This window comes from Folsomia candida, unplaced genomic scaffold (genome assembly GCF_002217175.1).
Source record: "Folsomia candida strain VU population unplaced genomic scaffold, ASM221717v1 Fcan01_Sc033, whole genome shotgun sequence".
NCBI lineage: Eukaryota > Metazoa > Arthropoda > Collembola > Entomobryomorpha > Isotomidae > Folsomia > Folsomia candida.
The window spans coordinates 623,221-642,858 of NW_019091225.1; the positions used below are offsets into that span (position 1 = coordinate 623,221).

The window sequence follows — 19,638 nt, forward strand, 5'->3', positions numbered from 1 at the left end:
ATTTAGCAGTGTTGTTATTTCTTGTTGTCGATTTTTTCCTCTTTTGAAACTGATCAGGTTAATTTGCTTTTGTGCAGAAATCGTAGTTTCCACCACTTACTTTTATAGATCTAATTGGAAATCCATTAAAATTTTATTTCACAATGGGAGGAATTTTTTAACCTGATGAAAGACTCGATTCTCCGCTTTCTTGTTTATTATACGTACCTACTATTTGTTGGGATCCTTTTTTTACGATCAGTCAGGTGCGCAGAAAGTGATTGATACCCAAAAAAGAGCAAAATTGATTTAAGCAGAATCAATTCTCTGTAACATACTTAAAATATCCGCAAAAAATATAATTTCCAAACTATCCGTGATAATCGATACGTAGTTATAAAAGCTTTTAAAAATTGCTAATTTGCTAAAATATTTATCGTGTCAGAATTTTTTTCCTGCGAGCGAATTAGTTCACTGCTCTCGTTAAAAAAATATTTTTCTCCCATCTTCATCTTCTTGTTCCCCGTCGTGCAATTTTCTTGAGAGATGCGAGAAAAATGAAAACTATGTCAATTATAGAACTTCGTAGATTTCCATAATCTATAATTTTGCACATTTACCTCCCACTCGCCAATATTTAGCACAAACAGTTTTTATTGCGTTCGAATAAATAATAAAAGATGACAACGAGATACTAATTGAGCATGCAGGTTTCCACCCTCCCTCCACTCCTGCCAATTAGCACCTCAGGATAATATGCATCAAATTCTAATCAACATTAGCACATCTTCCCCATAATAATAATAATAAAATAAGTAATCATCTAGGTCAGTCAGTACTCATCGCGTCGCATCAATTTAATAACCGACTTGGTCGGTGGTGTGGTAATTGTACGTGTAATAATCACAACAAAAATAATAAATCTAATTTGCTCCTAGTTAACCGCACACAGAGAAAAAAAGTTAAGAGTTTCTTTCCAAACAATAACTTATCTTCGCATCTTAATTAACGTCTCGAGCACATTAATTCCAATTTCACCATTTTTTGGGAAGATGATCGAAACCAATAGAGAGGTGCGTAATCAGGCGTAAAATTAAATTTGGTTGCCCTATGCCTCCGTCCATAAAGGGCATGCATGAAGAAGATTGGTTGATTTATTTAAGCAGTGATTCCTTCCTTATGCGCTTTGCTAAAGTGTGAAATGACATCGAAATTGGGTTTGCTTTTTTTTACACAGGGGAGACACGCAATCAGGGAAGAAAGAAGATGAATGAGGATGAATGAGGGATGAGGTTTTCGGTGTGCGTGACTAAAAATTAGAGACGAAATGATCTGTAAATTCCATTCAATTCCAAAATCAGCTAAATTTCCCCTATTCATTAAACGCATGAATATAAGAGAATAAATAGTAATAAATAATACTTCCAATCGAATGGATGGATATGTATGTGCGATAGTGAAAGTGATGATTATTTTGTTATTTAATAAATACAAATTCACAATCCAAAGTAAGAATGCCTTAATGATTAACTGGATACGTTAATTGGTCAGTTTGTATTAAGAATGTGAAGTCAATGGTAATGATAAATGATAATTCGCTCAGTTTGGTTAGTCGGCAGGTTGATTGTACATACATTTGTATGCTGAACAATAAGTTGTAAGTTCACATTGAACATTCCTTAATGAGTTGTGGACTTATCAAAAACAGCATCTTGCACCTTATTTATCTGACTGAATGCTTTGATGATTGATCGGATCCACCCAGAAAATAGACTGTTTTATCGTCGTGTGTATGACTTGTGATACGGATAGTTGGCAAATTTAGTGTAATTGCTTGCGCAAATTTTATTATGAGTTCACAATTAGCATAAAATTGGGATAACAAGTAATAAATTTTGTGACATTTTAATGGTGCTAATATGTAGAATTCTATTCAGGCCAGCCCAGGAAAAGGTATGAAAAAGAACATTTTGGCAGCAAGGATAACGTTTGGTTGCGAGATAGTCTCGTATGGAAGGTGCAAGGTCGCCGTTAGATTTGCACTTTGCATTGATCGATAATAATAGCAATCTCGGCAACATATGTATAGGAAATTGGCAAACAGGTGGGTGAAATAATGGCAAATTGACATATCCGCATTTTATGCGTTATTTATACGAAAATCATGAAAATATCGCAAATTTTGAGCATGAATTTTTTACCTGTCGTACGTAACTTTATTAAGATGATGATGGATCTCTTGAAATTAAAACGTCAAGTGTTTCATAATTGCACTAGATTTGCCCAACGGTGCTATGATCCCATCTCCCATTGTTTCGCTGAACAAAACGCTCATTAATCTTGCCTTCGATTTTCTCAATTTTTACAAAATAGTAAAAGTTGTACATGATAAGTCATCCATCATCCATTTCTTCTTGGGTAAAAGTGTGCGTGCGTGTTGCACCCTGACAAAGTCTCGATAACATAATAATAATAAAGCCATTAAATGCACACCAAGCAAGTCAGATCAATAAGCAAAATGATCCACCCCACCCACCTTTTTTGCAAGTTAGTAGTTGCAACATGCAAAAAAAACATGATGCTTCTGGTCACGTATAATTTCAAAGGGTCCGAAATTATTGAGTCAGATACTAATCCTGCCTGCCTGCTTGCGGCAATAATTCATATTTAAGACGTAAAATAAGAGCACGTCATGCAATTTCTGATCTGTTTTGTCTTTGGTCCGTGTGTACTGTGTTGTTATTAAAGTGTTTAATAATGGTAGACTGACCAAAGTACAGTACATACTAATTTCTAGTTTCAAATAACTAATAAAAATGCCTCAATCATGTTTGCTACATATCTGCGAAATCTGTAAATGTGCAACTTACACCAAAGTTCACCCCTCATCAGGAAAGGGTTAAACGTAATAAAATCTGAAATCATGCGCATTCTTATTAGAATGTTTTTGATCTACTAAAATATTACAAATTTCTTCTGATTTCACTCGAAAAATGGTAAAAACACAAACCAACAAATAGTAAATAAAAGTGACGACGACCTTAATCTTCTCTGAAACTTTCCGTTTCACACTTTTAGCTGTATAAAGTGCATTATTATTAAATTGTAAATTTACAGCTTTGGAAATAATGCATCAGGTTCATTTTTATGTTTTAAAAAACCTTGAGATTTACCATTTTTGCTGAGTAAAATAAAACCACCTCCTTAATTCCATCCATTCTGCTTCCTACATCTTTTCATACAGTACGAAATCACGTCGCCACCAAGCCAGAAAACTGCTCCTTGACAAATAGGTGGTGATTACATGTATGCATTTGTATTTGTATGTTGTGGGCAATAAAAGTCAGGACGTAATTAGCAACAACAAGAACTAAAATCTGCTGCTGCGGGGATTCTTTGTGCCAACCCAGAAGAAATCTATTCAAGACAAACTTTTACAAAACTTTGAACCCTTATCAATTCAAGGGCTGTGAACTTTTCCTTTCAATCGCTTAACAATAAATTTGAGTCACTTAACTCTTTCAAAGCAAATTCAGTCAACAATTAACAATGTCACCGTGCATTCAGCGTAGAATGCCTGAATCGTACACTTATTGGACTTTTACCAAAAAAGATGATCAATACTTAAGAGACTCCATTAGTAGTGGATAAAATGAATTGAAGCTCTATACATATTTGCATAAAGTAGCGAGTGAGTGAGTGTCACCAATGGCATTTTATAACCATACATACAACAGTTTAAACCCCTCTCAATTAAATTACAGCAAATCAGTAGCAGCCAAAAGAGCAATAATAATAATAATAATGATCTAATGCTCGTAGAAAGAGAAAGGTTTTTATCTTCTCGTCGAATTGAAAATGAGAAATGAAATTTGATTTCGGTCAGATTCTGACAAAGTTCGATTGTGTCTCAGGTCAATGACGACGATCTGGCCAGAGATTGCAATTATAAAAAGTTCTCCTACCACTGCTGTGTTGTGTATAATATGATGAACACAATGGTTAAGTGACAAACTGTGCAATAAAATCTGCAGCTAATCAGTTTGTTCAAGTAATTGAATAGTGGCCAAGATTTAAATTGAAATTAAATTGCGGCCCATTATATTATGCAGGTCGTAGATATGTTGGAAGGCTTTTCTTACTCTCGAGGAGTGAATAAGTTGTTATCGTCGATTTTTTCCCAGCGGAGATGAATACTTATTTGTAAGAAAGTAAGTATGTACTCATCACGAATCTCAGTTAAGGACACGAGTTAATTTATGCACGTTGGCTAAACAATTTTCGAAATGATGTATAGTGTTTAGCATTGGTTTTCAGAATCTGTTTGATCTCCAATTAATTACATGGGACGTGTTTTATGCCACATTTCGCAACATTGGCCAATAAAAAAGCTTAGTATTTCGATGAACTCGACTCAACTCAAGTCAACCCTGGACCTTATCCAACATCGGCGACAAACAAATATTTTGAAATTGAGACACCACATTTACTCCTTAAATTTCTGACTCATTGCATCTTCGTTAATAAGAATATGGTCCTAAAAAATTCTCAGATTCGTATTTACAAGTATTATACAACGTACTTATTTACTTGCGTAATATATTTAAAGCAGAAGCAGACGACAGACGTCATTCACAAGAAAAACAGTCACCTGTTCCGTTAAAAGATATTTAAATGTGTGCATGCATCGCAAAATAAATTTGGCACACGTTCATCGCAATTTACTCGAGTTGCTCTTTTTGTTCCAATCCAATACCATGGATGAGAAGAGTGCATATGCCAAAAAACATCTCATCTTCACACCATTCATGCTTTTTTCGAATAAAAATCCATCCCCTTCTGCTGAACCATGGCCAATCCAACATGTGTGTTATTTCGTGCGATTTGTCGCAATCAGTGCATTATATTGTGCTGCCCAGCCAGAACTGGCCCAGAAGATATCACGCACGACGCGACAAGTGCGATGTATCCTGTTTCATTATGTTCAGTTTTAGTCATTCATTCATCGACGACGATACGCGATCGTCGTGTTATCTTGTAAACGGGGAACAAATGCTCGAATTCATGAGAAAAAGACGGATGAATGCAGCAAGTACCACGCGGAAGAGGAGCGTTTTCGTCATTTTTATCTGCCTTTTTTTCCATCCCAACTGTCAATTCTATTCTAATTTGCTATTATTCTCTTTCTTACGACATGTGTAACAGAGTAAATCAAATCAATGCGCTTAATTACGCACCATGAAATTACGACGATATCCTAAATGATAAGAACAAAAATTTAGAATATGTATTTACCTTGCAGCGTCCAGTTATTGCAGTCGTTATCCAACATGTTCCAATCAATCGTTAACTCACGGTGAGTCGCCATAATTGATGATCATGTATGTAAAATCCTAAATTGGTTGTGTCCACCCGTTACGTCTCCTCAAGTGTTCAACATTTCCTGAAACATAGAAAATGATGCAAAATTTAAAAAACGTGCAAAAAATCTTCCGTGAAATAAAATTATGTAAGAGCATGATCACATCACGTGCGATAAAGTACTCGAGATGCAATTTACTAACTTTTTCATGAGTAGTTTTGTTGTTATAATTAAAAAATGTTATCCAACTTGCAAACAAGAAGTCACCTCCCTCCCATTCACAACTTATCATAATAAATTGACGAGAAAAAGAAATCTCCTCGCTACTTTCTTTATAATCGATAATCGCGTAATGATAAAATGTCCAAATCTGTAGCACGTCAAAATCAAATGGGATTATTTATGATGATGGCGAGAGAAGAATACTAATGAGCGGCTCTTCCTTTTCCATAAGAATGATTGACTACGAGACAGTTGGGGATTGTAAAACGTGGTGGTACTCGTCGTAATATGTTCGTAACGCTAATGATCAATTGATCCAACTGTCAATATGACGTGAATAAAATAAACGCATTATTATTACATGCACAGCGAGTAGTAATTTGTTTGGAGTGGTATCTATAAACTGCACTAACAACAATCCACCCCAATAATAACTCTCCTGTTGTGCTTCAAAGTACTAATTGTTCACTGAATTAAGAAGGCAACAAAATAAGGCAGACATTGTTCAAAATCCTTCCGGGCGGAAGACCAAATTCCAAATTATGATAATGTATAAGTAATCGATCCATCCAGGTGTCGATAATTGCAGAGACTTGCACTGAATTTATATTATAACGACACAATTCTATGTAAACTGAACTAAACTGCTGGTGTCTATGGACGATAAGTGAGTGTCACCAGCGATGTGACTTTGCATTTTCCATGTGGTGTCAAACTCGTACTTTCCGAGGCGTCACTTTTGTATTTAGCGGAAGTCAGTCAACAACACTTTGTTGGAGATGTGCCGAATTCTCCGACAAAGGCGTAAAATGCGTGCGCATATTGCAAATAGACTTTCATTGACGATTTTACCAAGAAGATGATACGTAGAAGTGCAACAACGGACTGAAAAGTTGCCACCCTGTTTGTTCGCCAAAAGTGTGCAGAAAGCTGTTGTGGTTGCATTTTGCATTTGCATTTATTTGTCACTATTAAATATGATACTGAAATCGGAGTTATGAAAAATTGAGAGACGTCAAATGACAGATGCAGTAGCCAGTCGAGAGGTGAGGTTATATTTCAATGGATGGAGCTATATTTGTTCAAGAGAAGGGATCGATTAATAAAATTTCCATCAATTTATTCACTTTATTTAATACGTCCTCCTCTCACCTCACCACAAAAAATATGTACGGCACGTACGTACAACAGAAGACAAAGTTATTTAGTTGGTTGGTTAGTTTGCAATCCTTAAATAGTTAGCATTATTTATAACTTTTCTGCAACATCAGGTATTTCAAATAATTTTTTTGTGCAATATTGGTTAGCAAGTTAAAGTGCATATGCACGTAAAGTAAAAATTTATTGACATTTTCTATTTATTTCAGTTCATTAGGTGAATTTCTTTTCATGTAATAATTAGAGAAATCTCGCCATGTATAAAATTCTCATTTGTGTGGTCATTGTTTTTGCAAGTTTTTATACAAATGTGAGTTTATGTAGAGATAATGCTCATTATTAATTGGTGTTTTTATGCTCATTTACAATTAAAAGTTGCTTGTTATCCATTTAGTTGCGACTAACCTGTCATTGTCATGTTACGTTGAGGGGTGGAGGTTATAAATGTATGTGGCTCCTTTACAGCAAAGTTATTGATTTGATTTCCAGTCTTAAAATTCTGAAGTCAGTCAAATATGTTTCCGATTAAAATTCTAAATTATTTACTGAGAACGACCTGCTATATCGAATAGTCACATTTTCAACACGATTTTGTCCCCACTCACTCACAATTTATTTGTTAAGAATGCACAACTACTGTCAACTCTTGTGGTCCTTCTCATTTTCATTATTATGTCGTAATTTTAGCTGTCTGTCCATCGCCAAAAACCAAAAACCACAATAACAACAACCACCTCGATCGACGTCCACAATGGGATGATGTCCCACTAACACGATACAGCTTTACAAAAAACGACACTTTTTTTAACCAGTGAAATGAAAATATTGATAACCATGCACATTTTGGCCACTACTGGGTTTACTACATTGAGTAAAATAAAAACCCAGTAAATTTTGCAAAAAAAATATTATTTTTATTTATTTTTAGTGGCGTTCTTACGCCCACTCAAGTTTGTTTGGAGTAGAAAACGAATAAATGGACTTTCAGTTTCACAATACGACTTCATCTCACAGCTTCTCAGTTCAGCCAGGTACGAGGACGAATGATCTGCATTGCATCGCACTAACTGCACTGCACCACAGTTAGTGAAACAAAATAAAATCATAAAGTGCAGTTAGTGACGGATGAATACAGATCAAACCAGCAAGTAACAACGTAACATACATATCTTTACTTCTCCGTATCATCAATCAGTTGCTACTATTTAACTATTATAAGAACTTTGTTATCATTATTTTTTTTATTACTCGACCTGCATTCAATACCAACCACAAATAAGTAAAGAAACGAAGAAAAAAATTGATACGCATGCACAAAACAAAAAGTGCATTTCTTCTTTCTTCCACTTATTTCGAGATCGATCTCTGCACAGCGAGTTGCGTTACTTACATTATTTTCCTTCCAATTAGAACAGATGAGAAAAGAATGGTGGAGCAGGAGCCAAATTAAAATTTCATTTCATTTTCATTCTGATTTACATGGATCAAACGACGTGGTATTTTTATACATATGTAAGTTTGGATTAAACTTTCTGACTGCATCTGCACTCACTGCAAGCAAAGTGCAGGTAGGAGTGTGAAGTCCCATTGTTTTGTTTCCTCGAGGAGATTTCTATATTGTTGAGCACACCGTATGGGATTACATACATACATTGACCTGCTATTTGTGGGGATAATAGTGCTTGGCTTGAGGTGAGGAGGTTTTGTCTGATTTTGTATTTTTAACCTTATCGAACAACTATTTAATCCAATTATCTTTTGACTAGTTGTTGCTTGAGAAGAAAAGTCTTTAAAATTATGTTAAATGTTTTATAGCTTGACGGAATGTGGGATTATATCAAGTTCAAGATCGTGATGTGTAGTGAGTGAATAATAGCATACGTTTTGGTGGTGTGAGATTTTTGTGCTTTGTTACAAATAAATAGTTGTATTAATAGTAAATTATAGTAAAATGGTACTGGAAATGGTAATTTTGGTGAGTGAAGAAAATTTTGAGATCATCGTATCATACATGTTCATGTCATGTTTTCGAAAAATATAAAATAAAATATAAAATGAAACTGGCTTTATAAAAAAGAAGACAAAAAAGACAAAAAAAGAACAAGACAAACCGAAAAAACCTTAGAGTATATCATATTATGCTGTTATTATTAAATACTCTAGAAAAAACCTTGGAATAAGATCTATACTAAACGGTGGAAAAAATCATAGAGTTTGAGATTAAGAAATATAAATGGGAAGAAAAAATTACATCTTACATTAAATTTTATATAGATCAAACGACATTTACAAAAATTGGAGTCGAAATGTAGCAAATTAAAAATTTTGGGTTATGCATGCAAAATTCCTTCTCTTTAATTCAGATTCATGTCAACTTTACGTTTCCCAGATTTGCTTGAATTTTTTTCTTGTCAATCCAGTCGTGGCCTCGTGGGTCGAAAGTGGATTAGTTGTCCAACCGATATCATTCAAATATAAATCAAACAATGAAAAAGAAGAAGCATTAATTTTCTCATTCATTCATTCATTCGAATTAAAATTATTATTATTACGAGTTTCTGCCATTTTACAGTAAACACAGGGCAAGCTGCATAACTCAATTACCAGTCAAACCAATCACACCAACCAAATGGTTTATGTGCTTAACTTTTTTGTATAAAAAACGAGAAATTATTATACTCTTAAAAATTATTAGATTCATCAGATTCACATAAATCTATGCTCGCATTACGACAAATTACACAGCAACTTGCTTATTTAGTCATTTTGCGAGGAAAAGAAAACCCACTTTTCTCTGTAGTACAACAACAATTAAAAAGTATTTACCGACTCTTAAATAAAAACTTATTATTTACGCTGCACCTGACGAAGAATGATAAGCATATCATTAAGTATACGTCTGCTACATAATTCTATCGAATTAGAAATTGTGCTGCCTGATATGACATTATCAATCAGATAAGTTTTTAGAGAACCGGATGGACATGCATAACAATAATAATAAACGTATTATATACATAATTCATGTCTGAACATCCGGAAAAACATGAATGTTAACCACATTATTTGCACAGTAAGTACTTACATAAATAAATATGTATTTATTTATTGTAATAGCCAAATACACCACTCGGTCAAGGAAAGGATTGTAGATAAATAATTTTCAAAATGTCATGTCACAAAGATTTGCGTTCACTTGCATTGTATTTCTTGACAGATTGTACATATTAACTTATTGTTTCTTTCTTGTTTTTGGTCACTTTTTTTTGACACGAGACAAACGAAACCACTTACTTATCGAAGTAAACTACGAGATTCAGATAAACGTCAAAATTTATGTGTGGAGGAAAAAATCGCTACGTTTTCATATGTAGTAACCGCTTACTTGATGTCAACGTCAACAAGAAGCAGTCGCGAACGTGAGGTCAAGAGGAATGGTGGAAAATTGTGTAGAAAACGAAGAAACGTCGCCTCATTAGGAGGAACAGGAGCCATTCATCACGACGAGTGAGTAACTGATGCTCAATTAATTTATCATGATTCAGATGACTTCCCTGATTTCAAAAGTTGGACAAAAAATAATCATATGAACTGATGTTCCACCGTGACAAATGAGATTGAAAACATTTATTTATTTATTAGGGAGCGAAATGGACTCATCTTCATCCTCATAGATCTGTCAATCGTAGTATTAATGTCACTTTTCTCTTTTTCCTTGTCAGACCTACCAACCAAGTAAGAAATTGAACAGTTTATCATTTCGCCTCATCGAGTCAATGCTAATAATTAATATGCTTTCTTCCTTTCTTGTGGCTTTTTATCGTGTGTGATTATTAAGTATTTAGAGTACGCACACACACGCGATGCGCATCCTCTTCTTCATTTAAGCATTAAATTGTCTCGTCGATCTTCTTCTTCGTCTTGCTGTCCTTTGACTTTTAAATCCAAGATATGAAATGCCGTGCAATGAACCAAACCAAATCAACGTGTGTTCATTTAACCGTCAGAAAAAAAAATTTCCAATTGTCTCCCATTGTTCTGTTTGATGAACATTTCTCTCGCCAGATGCCAAACTATCATGCAAGCAAGCAACCGCTCCTTTTTGAAACACAGAATAATATGTAAAGCAATAAGTTGATGGTTAGTTAGCGGAAATTTGCATTTAAGTACATGCATTTTTCATGATAGTATCAACTTTGCCCATCTCTCCAGGAAACAATGCCATTAAAATGAAACCAGAGGATGAGACGGAAGTAAAAGTGGACCGACATCGGGGTGGCCATTCTTCTTCTTCTCAACAATACGACGAACTTGACATTGCCAGCCACAAGGCAAGGCGTCGTAGATACATAAATAAATGAAAAATATCGGTAACTTGATAATACGGGGCGTGTGTATTTATTTCCACGAATTATGATATGATGGACTTGGACTTGATTCCATTTCCGTCCAATTAAAAAATTTTCCTCCTCGCAGGTGGTTCGCCTCACAATTTTTGTATACGAGCCAAATACCAATCAAATTCAATTTGGTTCGTCTGCCAAAGTAAAATTTATCGTTGTTAGTAATAAACAGACCAGTTCTAATCTAATCCTGATCGATGATCATTCCTGTTTAGATCTCGAAATCTTTCAAACACTTAAAATTCTGTGCCTATCACCATCTCCTAATGTGCAACCCCCACAAAATAATACAAGTAATGACACACTACTACATACCATACCGTTTTTTTAACTGCAGTGTTAACAAATATTTTGCATTCACTTGTACTTATTGCTACCATTGTATTAAATTGGCTCTTTGACATTCCCCACTTTTGACAGGTTGGTTTTGTTGTTCGCCTAAAAGTTCAAGAATCTTTGTGTGATGAAATGAGATCAGTTACAAATGTGAGTACCCACCCAACCAAGCCAAGTCTGACCAACAGAGACATCAAGTTAGGTATGCATGCATGCAAAAAAAATCAGAGATGAATCATCCTTGATGTCTTCTCTATTTGGTTCCCCTCCGTTCGTAGGAGAGATGGTAAATAATGAATTGACTCATAAAATTCAGCAGGATTTGTACAACAAATTGCTGCCTGCCAAGCGCTTAACAAACAACAGAGCGATAAGTATGTACGTACAAGAGAATTAAATGTTTATTGACTTTTGAACAAATGCTGCGTTTTTGGAGCTTCTCTTGTGGTGTTTTGCAACCAAAACGATCAAATGTATGCATGTATGTACGAGACATTACTTAATCGCACCAAAAAATTTGTGCCACACGACTAGGACAGATTTTCATAATAAATTTTAGAATTTGGTGGCAGGAGGTACAGTTTTAAACCGGTAATAAGTGTGCTTGTAGATAAATAGCTTAAGTGCTTAATGGATTAGCGGTGTTGTGCTGATGCTTTAATTGGTGATAAGTTGAAAATATGCAGTGCTGATCCCATTATATTTTCATATTTACATGGAGTCAGCATTGTGGACGTGTGGGTGTGTATTTTACATATGTAATGTAAATACACACTTACTTTGTTGGTACAATCGGATTTAGTAAAGTTTGTAATTTCCACACACCATTAATTAATCGCCTTCTGACTTAACTCTTGCGGCTAGAGATGAACTTTTTTTCTTATACAAAGTCCTGCTAATGCGAAACTAGCACAAGCTTCTTATTTATTTACAAGGTTTGCTTTGTGCAATGGAAATTAGCCGAATAAATACAAAATCAAATTAAAATTCTGCTCATTAAACCGGTAGTACGATATGTGTATGTACATATGAAGAAATGGAGGTGATTTATGACTTGGCCGTGTATATCGATTCATATGTAAAACTACTACTACACAGATTGCGAAATGGAACAGACAAAACCAAACAAACGAGAGAATAAGTAAGAGGAAGAACCTCTTAGAAAAAAGCCGATCTGCAAAAGAACATAATTTGCAATTTTATCCGAAACCAATATCCATCAATCTTTTTTACACTCTTGCAGAATTGGGAGAGAAGGAATTAACTTTACGGCAGGGCATGCAATCAAAAGTGGTTGGTGATTCACAAGTCAGGTATTGAAGTCAAAGTCAAAAAGACATACATACGCGTAATAGCATAATAAGAACCCCATTGGCTTTAAACCTATTCACGGTCATATATACGGCGTATGTACATACATACATACGTACTACCACCAATCGCGCATAATTCCCATTGTACGAGTGACGTGATTTGAAGACATAATAATAATTTTAAGCGAAGAAAATACCGAATTCGTGAAGTGGTAATTTGCATGAAGATGATGATCCTTTTGCGAGAATACTTGGCTAATATCCGGTCCCAATGTCATCCCCACTGCCACAGTCACCTCACCTCTCGTCGTGGGAAAGACCCTGAAACGTGGTACATTGTTTGGTCGATGCCACGCTGTCTTCTTGTCGGCTCGATAAAATTAGGCAAAATGTGATCACAACTTTTTGGGGAAACAATAATTATTACTTGAGTTGAGTGAGTTACGCAGCAATTTAATGGGATGAAATTATGACCTGGTAATTCTCCCTGTCGAGAAAAGTATCCAAATTCCGGGCACGACTTTGACTCCGCTGACATCAAAGTTACTCGGTGAAGTACCTCTCGATATCAGAAGATATGCAATTTCGAGATATCACGGACCACCCCCTTAATCTTTCTACCCACTATTTTCTTCTGCTAGGAGGTGCAGTCAATTAATTAATTTTTCCTTCTTTCTGGGACACCCGTCCGCCAGTCAGTGAGACGAAAAGTATTTCGATTTGGCTTATGACTTACCCTCCTGTCAATCCAATCCATCAATTTCGCCGTCATTTACAATTATCTCTGATAGGAAATTGCATCTTTTCCTGTGATGAGTATGACTCGATAAGTGTGCAATTAGGCGTCACGTACGCAAATATTATTAAGCGGAGAGTTGGTCATGGGTTACTTCTGCTTTCATGAAGAAATTAAAAAAACAACAAGAAAATAATTTTTCCTAGTTTTTACTAAATTCTTCTCTGCTGGCTGGCCCAGTGATCTTGATATTTCTGTCCGAAAAACAAAACTGCATATTTATTGCACAGCCGTGAAGTGAAGTACTTATTAACTTTGTTTGTGACCCTCGAGTTAACCCCTTCCTCATGATCTCGCAATTTATATGCATGCACAAATAACTGTGTAAGGTAAATGTTGCAAATAATAATGATTGCTTACTCGGCCACATTAAATAAATTGGATTCGATTTTTTATGCGCATATACGTACATAAAATTGAACCGTGTCACACAAAACAATGTCAGGAGCAAACGGTAGCCTGTATGTTGGGCTAGGAAGATTTGATTATGATAAGTCCGTCATCTTTTAATGCATCTCGATCCGCACCGACGACCGAGTGAAGTATATTATCATTTGTTACTGTTTGTTTCCATTTCATGGCCAATTTCTGCATATTTCAATAAATAAGCAAGTCCCATGCGGTCGAGGGACATGGAAATGGCAAAAACCTGACAACAATACCGTTAAACTTCATCCGTAATAATAAATTAACCCGACCACATGTGCCCACGCCTTATTCGCATTGCCTACACCGCAGCGTACCAATTACCAATTATCATCATTTCAGCCATTACATGATGCTACTACTACTTATTCACCACCTGCGTGTGTTATGGGTTTTCTGTCGTGTTTATTTTATTTCCACGTTTTACGACAACCGGTAATAATAAGGAATGCGATGAATAGACGCAGCAGCATCCGTTCATTGCTCGTCTTCTTCACGTTTTTATTCGCATTTAATGTGCGTATGTTAATGCATGAATTACCATTTGGTGTCGAGTTATATACGTGCATAATAAAGGGCACCACGAGTTGGATAATAATTTGTCCAACTTAATAGAAATTATGATTATGGGCATTGTAACCTAGTCCGTAGTATAATTCGCACGTCATGCATACCTCCAACTATCCTGCCCCCGCACTCGCATAGTTTCATATTCATTCACAGCGTCCCATACAACAATGGAAATTAAGAGGATAAAGTTCATGAACAGTCAACAACTCCTTCTCGCCTAAATATGTAAACTCTTGGTGAACGACAACATCATAATATTCCTTATCGGTCCGTACTACAAAAAGAGATGACATTGCTCAGCCCTTATTATTCCTGTACTGGCCGCGGAAGCGCGGGGACAGAGGGACAATGTCCCCACGGTTATTCGATGTCCCCATCATCTGCCCATGTTATGTAAACCCCTCCCTCCCCCATCCTACAATATTAATGTCCCCACATGTCCCCACGGCTTCAGCCGTCACTGCTTTTAAATGGTGAAGTAAATGATGTAACAAAACTCGCCTTAAATGATACCCTTAATAAACTTGAATCAATCTGGGTGGTGTCTTACGACGTATGAATGACATGCCATCGCATGTACCATCGTATAAGTTGCTGAGTGGAATTAAATAACAAATTCATGATTGAATTTCTATCTGTGACCTTTCCATTGTTGGATTATCCGTCTTAAAATGGACCGGATTAAATAATAATAATAGCTTTGAATGAATAGGGTTCATTTGCTTAAAGACGATTACGGAATCTTAATGATTAAAAAATTCTAATTAAACTTTTTCCCTCCCATTACAAATAAAAATGCCTTCAGGAATTCTTGCTGATTTTGTAACACAATGAAGAAAAAACTACACCAAACTAGGAAATGTACCAAAGTCCGTAAAAGAAAATCCCGGTTGACACAATGAAATGAAGCAATTTTACGTAACAGAATGTTGGAAAGAAAGGAAAGCACGAAGAGGTCTCCTATAAAATAATAACAATAATGATAACACTGCTGCTCGAGTGACAAGTTAATCTAAATCAGCATCATCAATTTGACAAGGACCAGCACCAGCAGCACGGTGACAGTACAGTAGCAGGATCAGCCAGCAGGCAGCATGGCATTTTGGATTTTATATTATAAAGTACGTATCCAACCAGGAGATAACAATGATCCGATCTACCGAACAGAAATTACGGTTCATTAACCGAAAAACGAGTCTTCTCTGCAGTATCGCAGTGTTGTTGTCTTGTGAGTAAACAAATGCATTTTAAGACTATGCAGATAGTAAACCTTGAAATCCACGAGGAATTCGATGCACAATGGACGATGATGGATGATAGATAAATGCTCTCAATATTGTTGAAACGGATCATTGCGTTACAGGTTCACATGTATCGATCACACCTTTTCAAACGTCTACTCTATTCTAAAAATTCGTCTCCAATCAATCTGACGGGAGAGGCAATACGTATCGGCATAAATTTTCGAAGCATTGGGACACAGAATGTTCAAACTGTTACTGCATTTTCGCTGCCAGTCAGTAATCAAAGAAATGCAAAAATCTGTAAAAAGAAAAAAAAATCATGTAAACTTACGGATGCAATCCTGTGATCATCACTTCTTCGGTTGGCTGGTTGGGTTCGACGGGTACTATAAACACTTCTTCGAGATGAGATGACTTTTACGGCTCGGAATGAGTGTGGTTTTTAAAAGCGGAGTATTTTTCTTCAATTTTTGTTCGATCTGCCAAAAAAATACTCGCACTCACTCACACCACGACGATCAGTTTTTACTCGGTTGAGAGATTTAAAACGGATCGAGTTTTACAACAGTTTTTAACTTTGCAACAGTGTAAATGTCCGTGTACGGCATCAATCATGCATCTGATTACGTGGTGATTAACAACGCTGGCTTGGTTTTATGACTGATGATGGATAGGATAGTGTTGATCTTCTCCTGGTGAAATGTCAGGGACAAGCGCATGCATAAAGAGCAGGGCTACCGGCTTTTGCCCAATTTTTCTTAACGACACGATCACGGAATATTTAAACTGCAGAATCTTTACCCGACACTGTATTAATTAGATGCGAATTCTTTAAAAAAAATCACGGATATATTCACTTTAAATATTTTTGTTTTTAAATACATCCAACTAAAAATTATATTAATTGGCTTCAAAGTCATCCAAAAAATTAGGCTGATTTTTTTAGAAGAAACTAAACTTATTGAATTACTTAACTTGTGAAGCCGGTTTAATTTAATAGAAAAATGTCAATCCTACAAGTCACCGATATTTGCCACTTATTTGAATAAATCGTTTAAAGACTTGCATTGAAGTGGTGATGATGATGATGATGAACGACTGGTCGAGAGCAATGCATCAACGTGACTAACAAGTTGGAGGAAAGGGCTTAAACATTTTACATGCCTTCTCGCCAATGCATGCAGCTCGACGCATTTACATTGCATATTGCATGAAAAGTTGCCATCATCATAACCACGGCAGTAAGTAAAGTAAGTAAAGTCGTCGCATCCCTCTGGATGGATTGGATTCTCGTCTTCTTTGCATTTCAGAGTGGCTCAATCTTCACATAGCGAACAGCTCAGGTAAAATAAGTCCAGGTAACACAGGTAAGTCGAGGAGGGAAGAAGACGAAGGTAGCACGACGACGATGCGTCCGCATTTTGTGTGTACACATAGCAGCGTGATTGCTAAAAGAACTTTGCTCAACAAAAGTGAGTACCTTTTTCCAATGGACACACAGAAGTAGATAAATGCATAATAAACAATTTTCAGGTTGGATATGTACATACTTTTCTGAGCGCTCGGAGTTGTGCGTGCTTTGCTGCGTGTCAGTCAAGTTTAATAAAGGATGAGATACATTTCGAACAGGTTTTATGTAGTGCTTTTATGCGTGAGTTTTTAAAGAGACACACGACTTTTTAGGTGAGATTTGTATGTATGCATGCATGCTTTGCACTAGTTTGTTCTGCGGGGTTCTTCTTTTATTAATCTAATCCACAGTTTGTCAAGTTTAATTAGGATGCAAAAAAATTTGGATATCTTTAAGAAATTCGAGCACATTTCTTGTGGGTAATTCTCGAAAAGTGAAACTATTTTGTTACGTAATGTAATATCCCCTCGTTTCTCCAGACAGAAATTGACATGGATCTGGACATGAAAATTCTCTTTAGAATTCTCATGTTGGTTCGATTTCGATTTTGTTTGGATGGAAAAAAGGGTGAGGTGAGAGGGGACGAGAGGAGTTATTAAATATAAGCCTCACTTTACACATGTAGCCATCTCCTCCCATTCATCTCCTCACAATAACTTTCAGCTTTTATTGCTGACGCAGCCAGGAAGGTTATGTTATACGACAGGATATGAATTCGGTCTGGCTGGAGGAATGGAAAGTGTAGTAATGTAATGGTTATAATCTCATTTTATTGTGGTGATCCGTATGGATTTTCTCATTGTTGCTCCTTCCAAACGATCTCGCTCGGGTCAATACAACACTTTCATTTGATAGCTTTACGTAAGTAACGGTGTACTGAAATTTTGGAGGTGTTTAAAGTCGTAAGTAAAAAGTTCGGGTTTAGCAGCGAAAAGAATCAAATAGGTGTTGGAAAACTGGAATACAAAAAAACGGAGTTAATTTGATCAAGTAAATATTTTATTTTAGAATGCTAAAAACACATGCATCTATTTAGCAAATATGTTTTTTATTCTGAAGATTATTATGTAGATAGAAAACTGAAAACTGATTTGGGAACATTTCGGGTCAAGGCGAATCCTTCCACGTTCCCTGTATTTTAAATTTTATGTACTCCCTGCTGAGTGCTGGCTAAGCATATTTACATGTACACAGATCTTATCGGAGATGATGGATTTTCCAAGTGTTTTCATAGGTTGTCATAAACGCTCTTAGTCTCATATCATCTCACATTTCCGTGTGTGGCGTGTGCATATTTGTACTTACTTTTCTCTACCCTCGACCTATTATGACAGCTTAAAAATGAGACACTTATCCAGTGATACTACTCCAGAAGCCCACCTGTAATCATGGAAAGTCACCAGAACTTGTCACATGTAACAGTAATACAAATTTATTCTTACGTAGGGTTCAAGGTTAAACCCCTTCTTCTTTCAGGAGGAGTAGTTGGTTAGTTTAGTTGGTGGTGTTCAAGCGAGACGGAAATAGCCAAGCCATTATCAGCGGTGGTGTGGTCTGGGAGTGAAAGTTGATCTAGATTCAGTGGGACAGATGAGACGGACGACTTGACAAGGCTGTTGGCTGGCTGGGCTTTCTCATTAGTGCAATCTTGCCACATTTAGCCCACACCACACTTTCACGCCCTCCTAATCTCTCCTGGACTGGAAATGTATCATTGATGATGACACCTGCTTCTCTGTCCATGCACTCAATTTTTCCATGTAAATAAGTTTATTTATATTTTTGTCAGACAGTCTCAAAAATCTCAGAAATCTTCATCGTCCAAAAACCACTTCTTCATGCACAAGGAAGGAGAACTACTTAGGAACCGTATCTTCAATGGTCATTTTTATTTCTTAACCTTCTTACAATTTTTTTACTCGTTTCATTTCAACTAATACCTGAGACACTCTGAGTCTCAGATAGTTTTAGATATATGTTTAACAAAAAAAAGGTATTGTAAATAAATAATATTAGCGGTTTGTTATTTTATTCGATTGTGTTACTGCGATAAAAATTTTCCGCATTAGGGTCGTCGTTGTACGTAAAAGATAAAGGATTTTGCCTCCAATATGCAAGATGCCAAAAAAGAGAGAAAGATTGCTGTAAATTGATTCGATTTGGTCGCACAAGCTTTTTGGCAAGAAAGAATATGGAATGTGATTTTTAAATGTTTCCATAAATTCATGGGATGATGGGATTCTTTTGTGCCGTGTCAATTCATAGGTAACAGGAAATAAGTGTCGCAGAGAAACTTGGGCAAGTATTTAAAAGATGAGCACTATTTGTGTTAATCTTATATCTACGTATATATCTACGTGTTGATTTTGGGATTGCCTTGCACCGTCAACCGTAGAAATTAATCAATGTTTAAATATT

At 36.0% G+C, this 19,638-nt stretch overlaps 1 protein-coding gene and 1 long non-coding RNA gene across 8 annotated transcripts in view; one reads left to right on the forward strand and one right to left on the reverse strand.

Annotated features, from left to right (window-relative positions):
* Window positions 1–16,930, reverse strand: part of LOC110860609 (uncharacterized protein DDB_G0283357) — a 39,201-nt gene extending 22,271 nt beyond the window's left edge. Inside the window, exons 1-2 of one of the 3 annotated variants that reach the window (XM_022109678.2) lie at window positions 16,141–16,930; window positions 5,275–5,422 (exon numbers count right to left, since the gene is read on the reverse strand). In XM_022109678.2, coding sequence (XP_021965370.1) covers window positions 5,275–5,347 — 73 coding nt within the window. In that variant the 5' untranslated portion in view covers window positions 5,348–5,422; window positions 16,141–16,930. Of the gene's footprint in view, window positions 1–5,274; window positions 5,423–5,543; window positions 5,561–7,126; window positions 7,446–16,140 lie in introns of those variants that run through there. The other 2 variants (XM_022109679.2, XM_035860446.1) reach the window with 2 other exon arrangements.
* Window positions 7,489–12,608, forward strand: LOC118439279. 5 transcript variants are annotated; one of them, XR_004837331.1, is made up of 9 exons: window positions 7,489–7,752; window positions 8,137–8,413; window positions 8,537–10,228; window positions 10,364–10,456; window positions 10,560–10,861; window positions 10,934–11,091; window positions 11,198–11,266; window positions 11,340–11,417; window positions 11,545–12,606. It is a non-coding gene; the product is annotated as an uncharacterized LOC118439279 (long non-coding RNA). The 5 variants fall into 5 exon arrangements; XR_004837328.1 differs by having other exon boundaries at window positions 7,489–8,413; window positions 11,545–12,608; XR_004837329.1 differs by having other exon boundaries at window positions 7,489–8,413; window positions 11,198–11,252; window positions 11,545–12,608.
* Window positions 16,931–19,638: the final 2,708 nt, after the last annotated feature.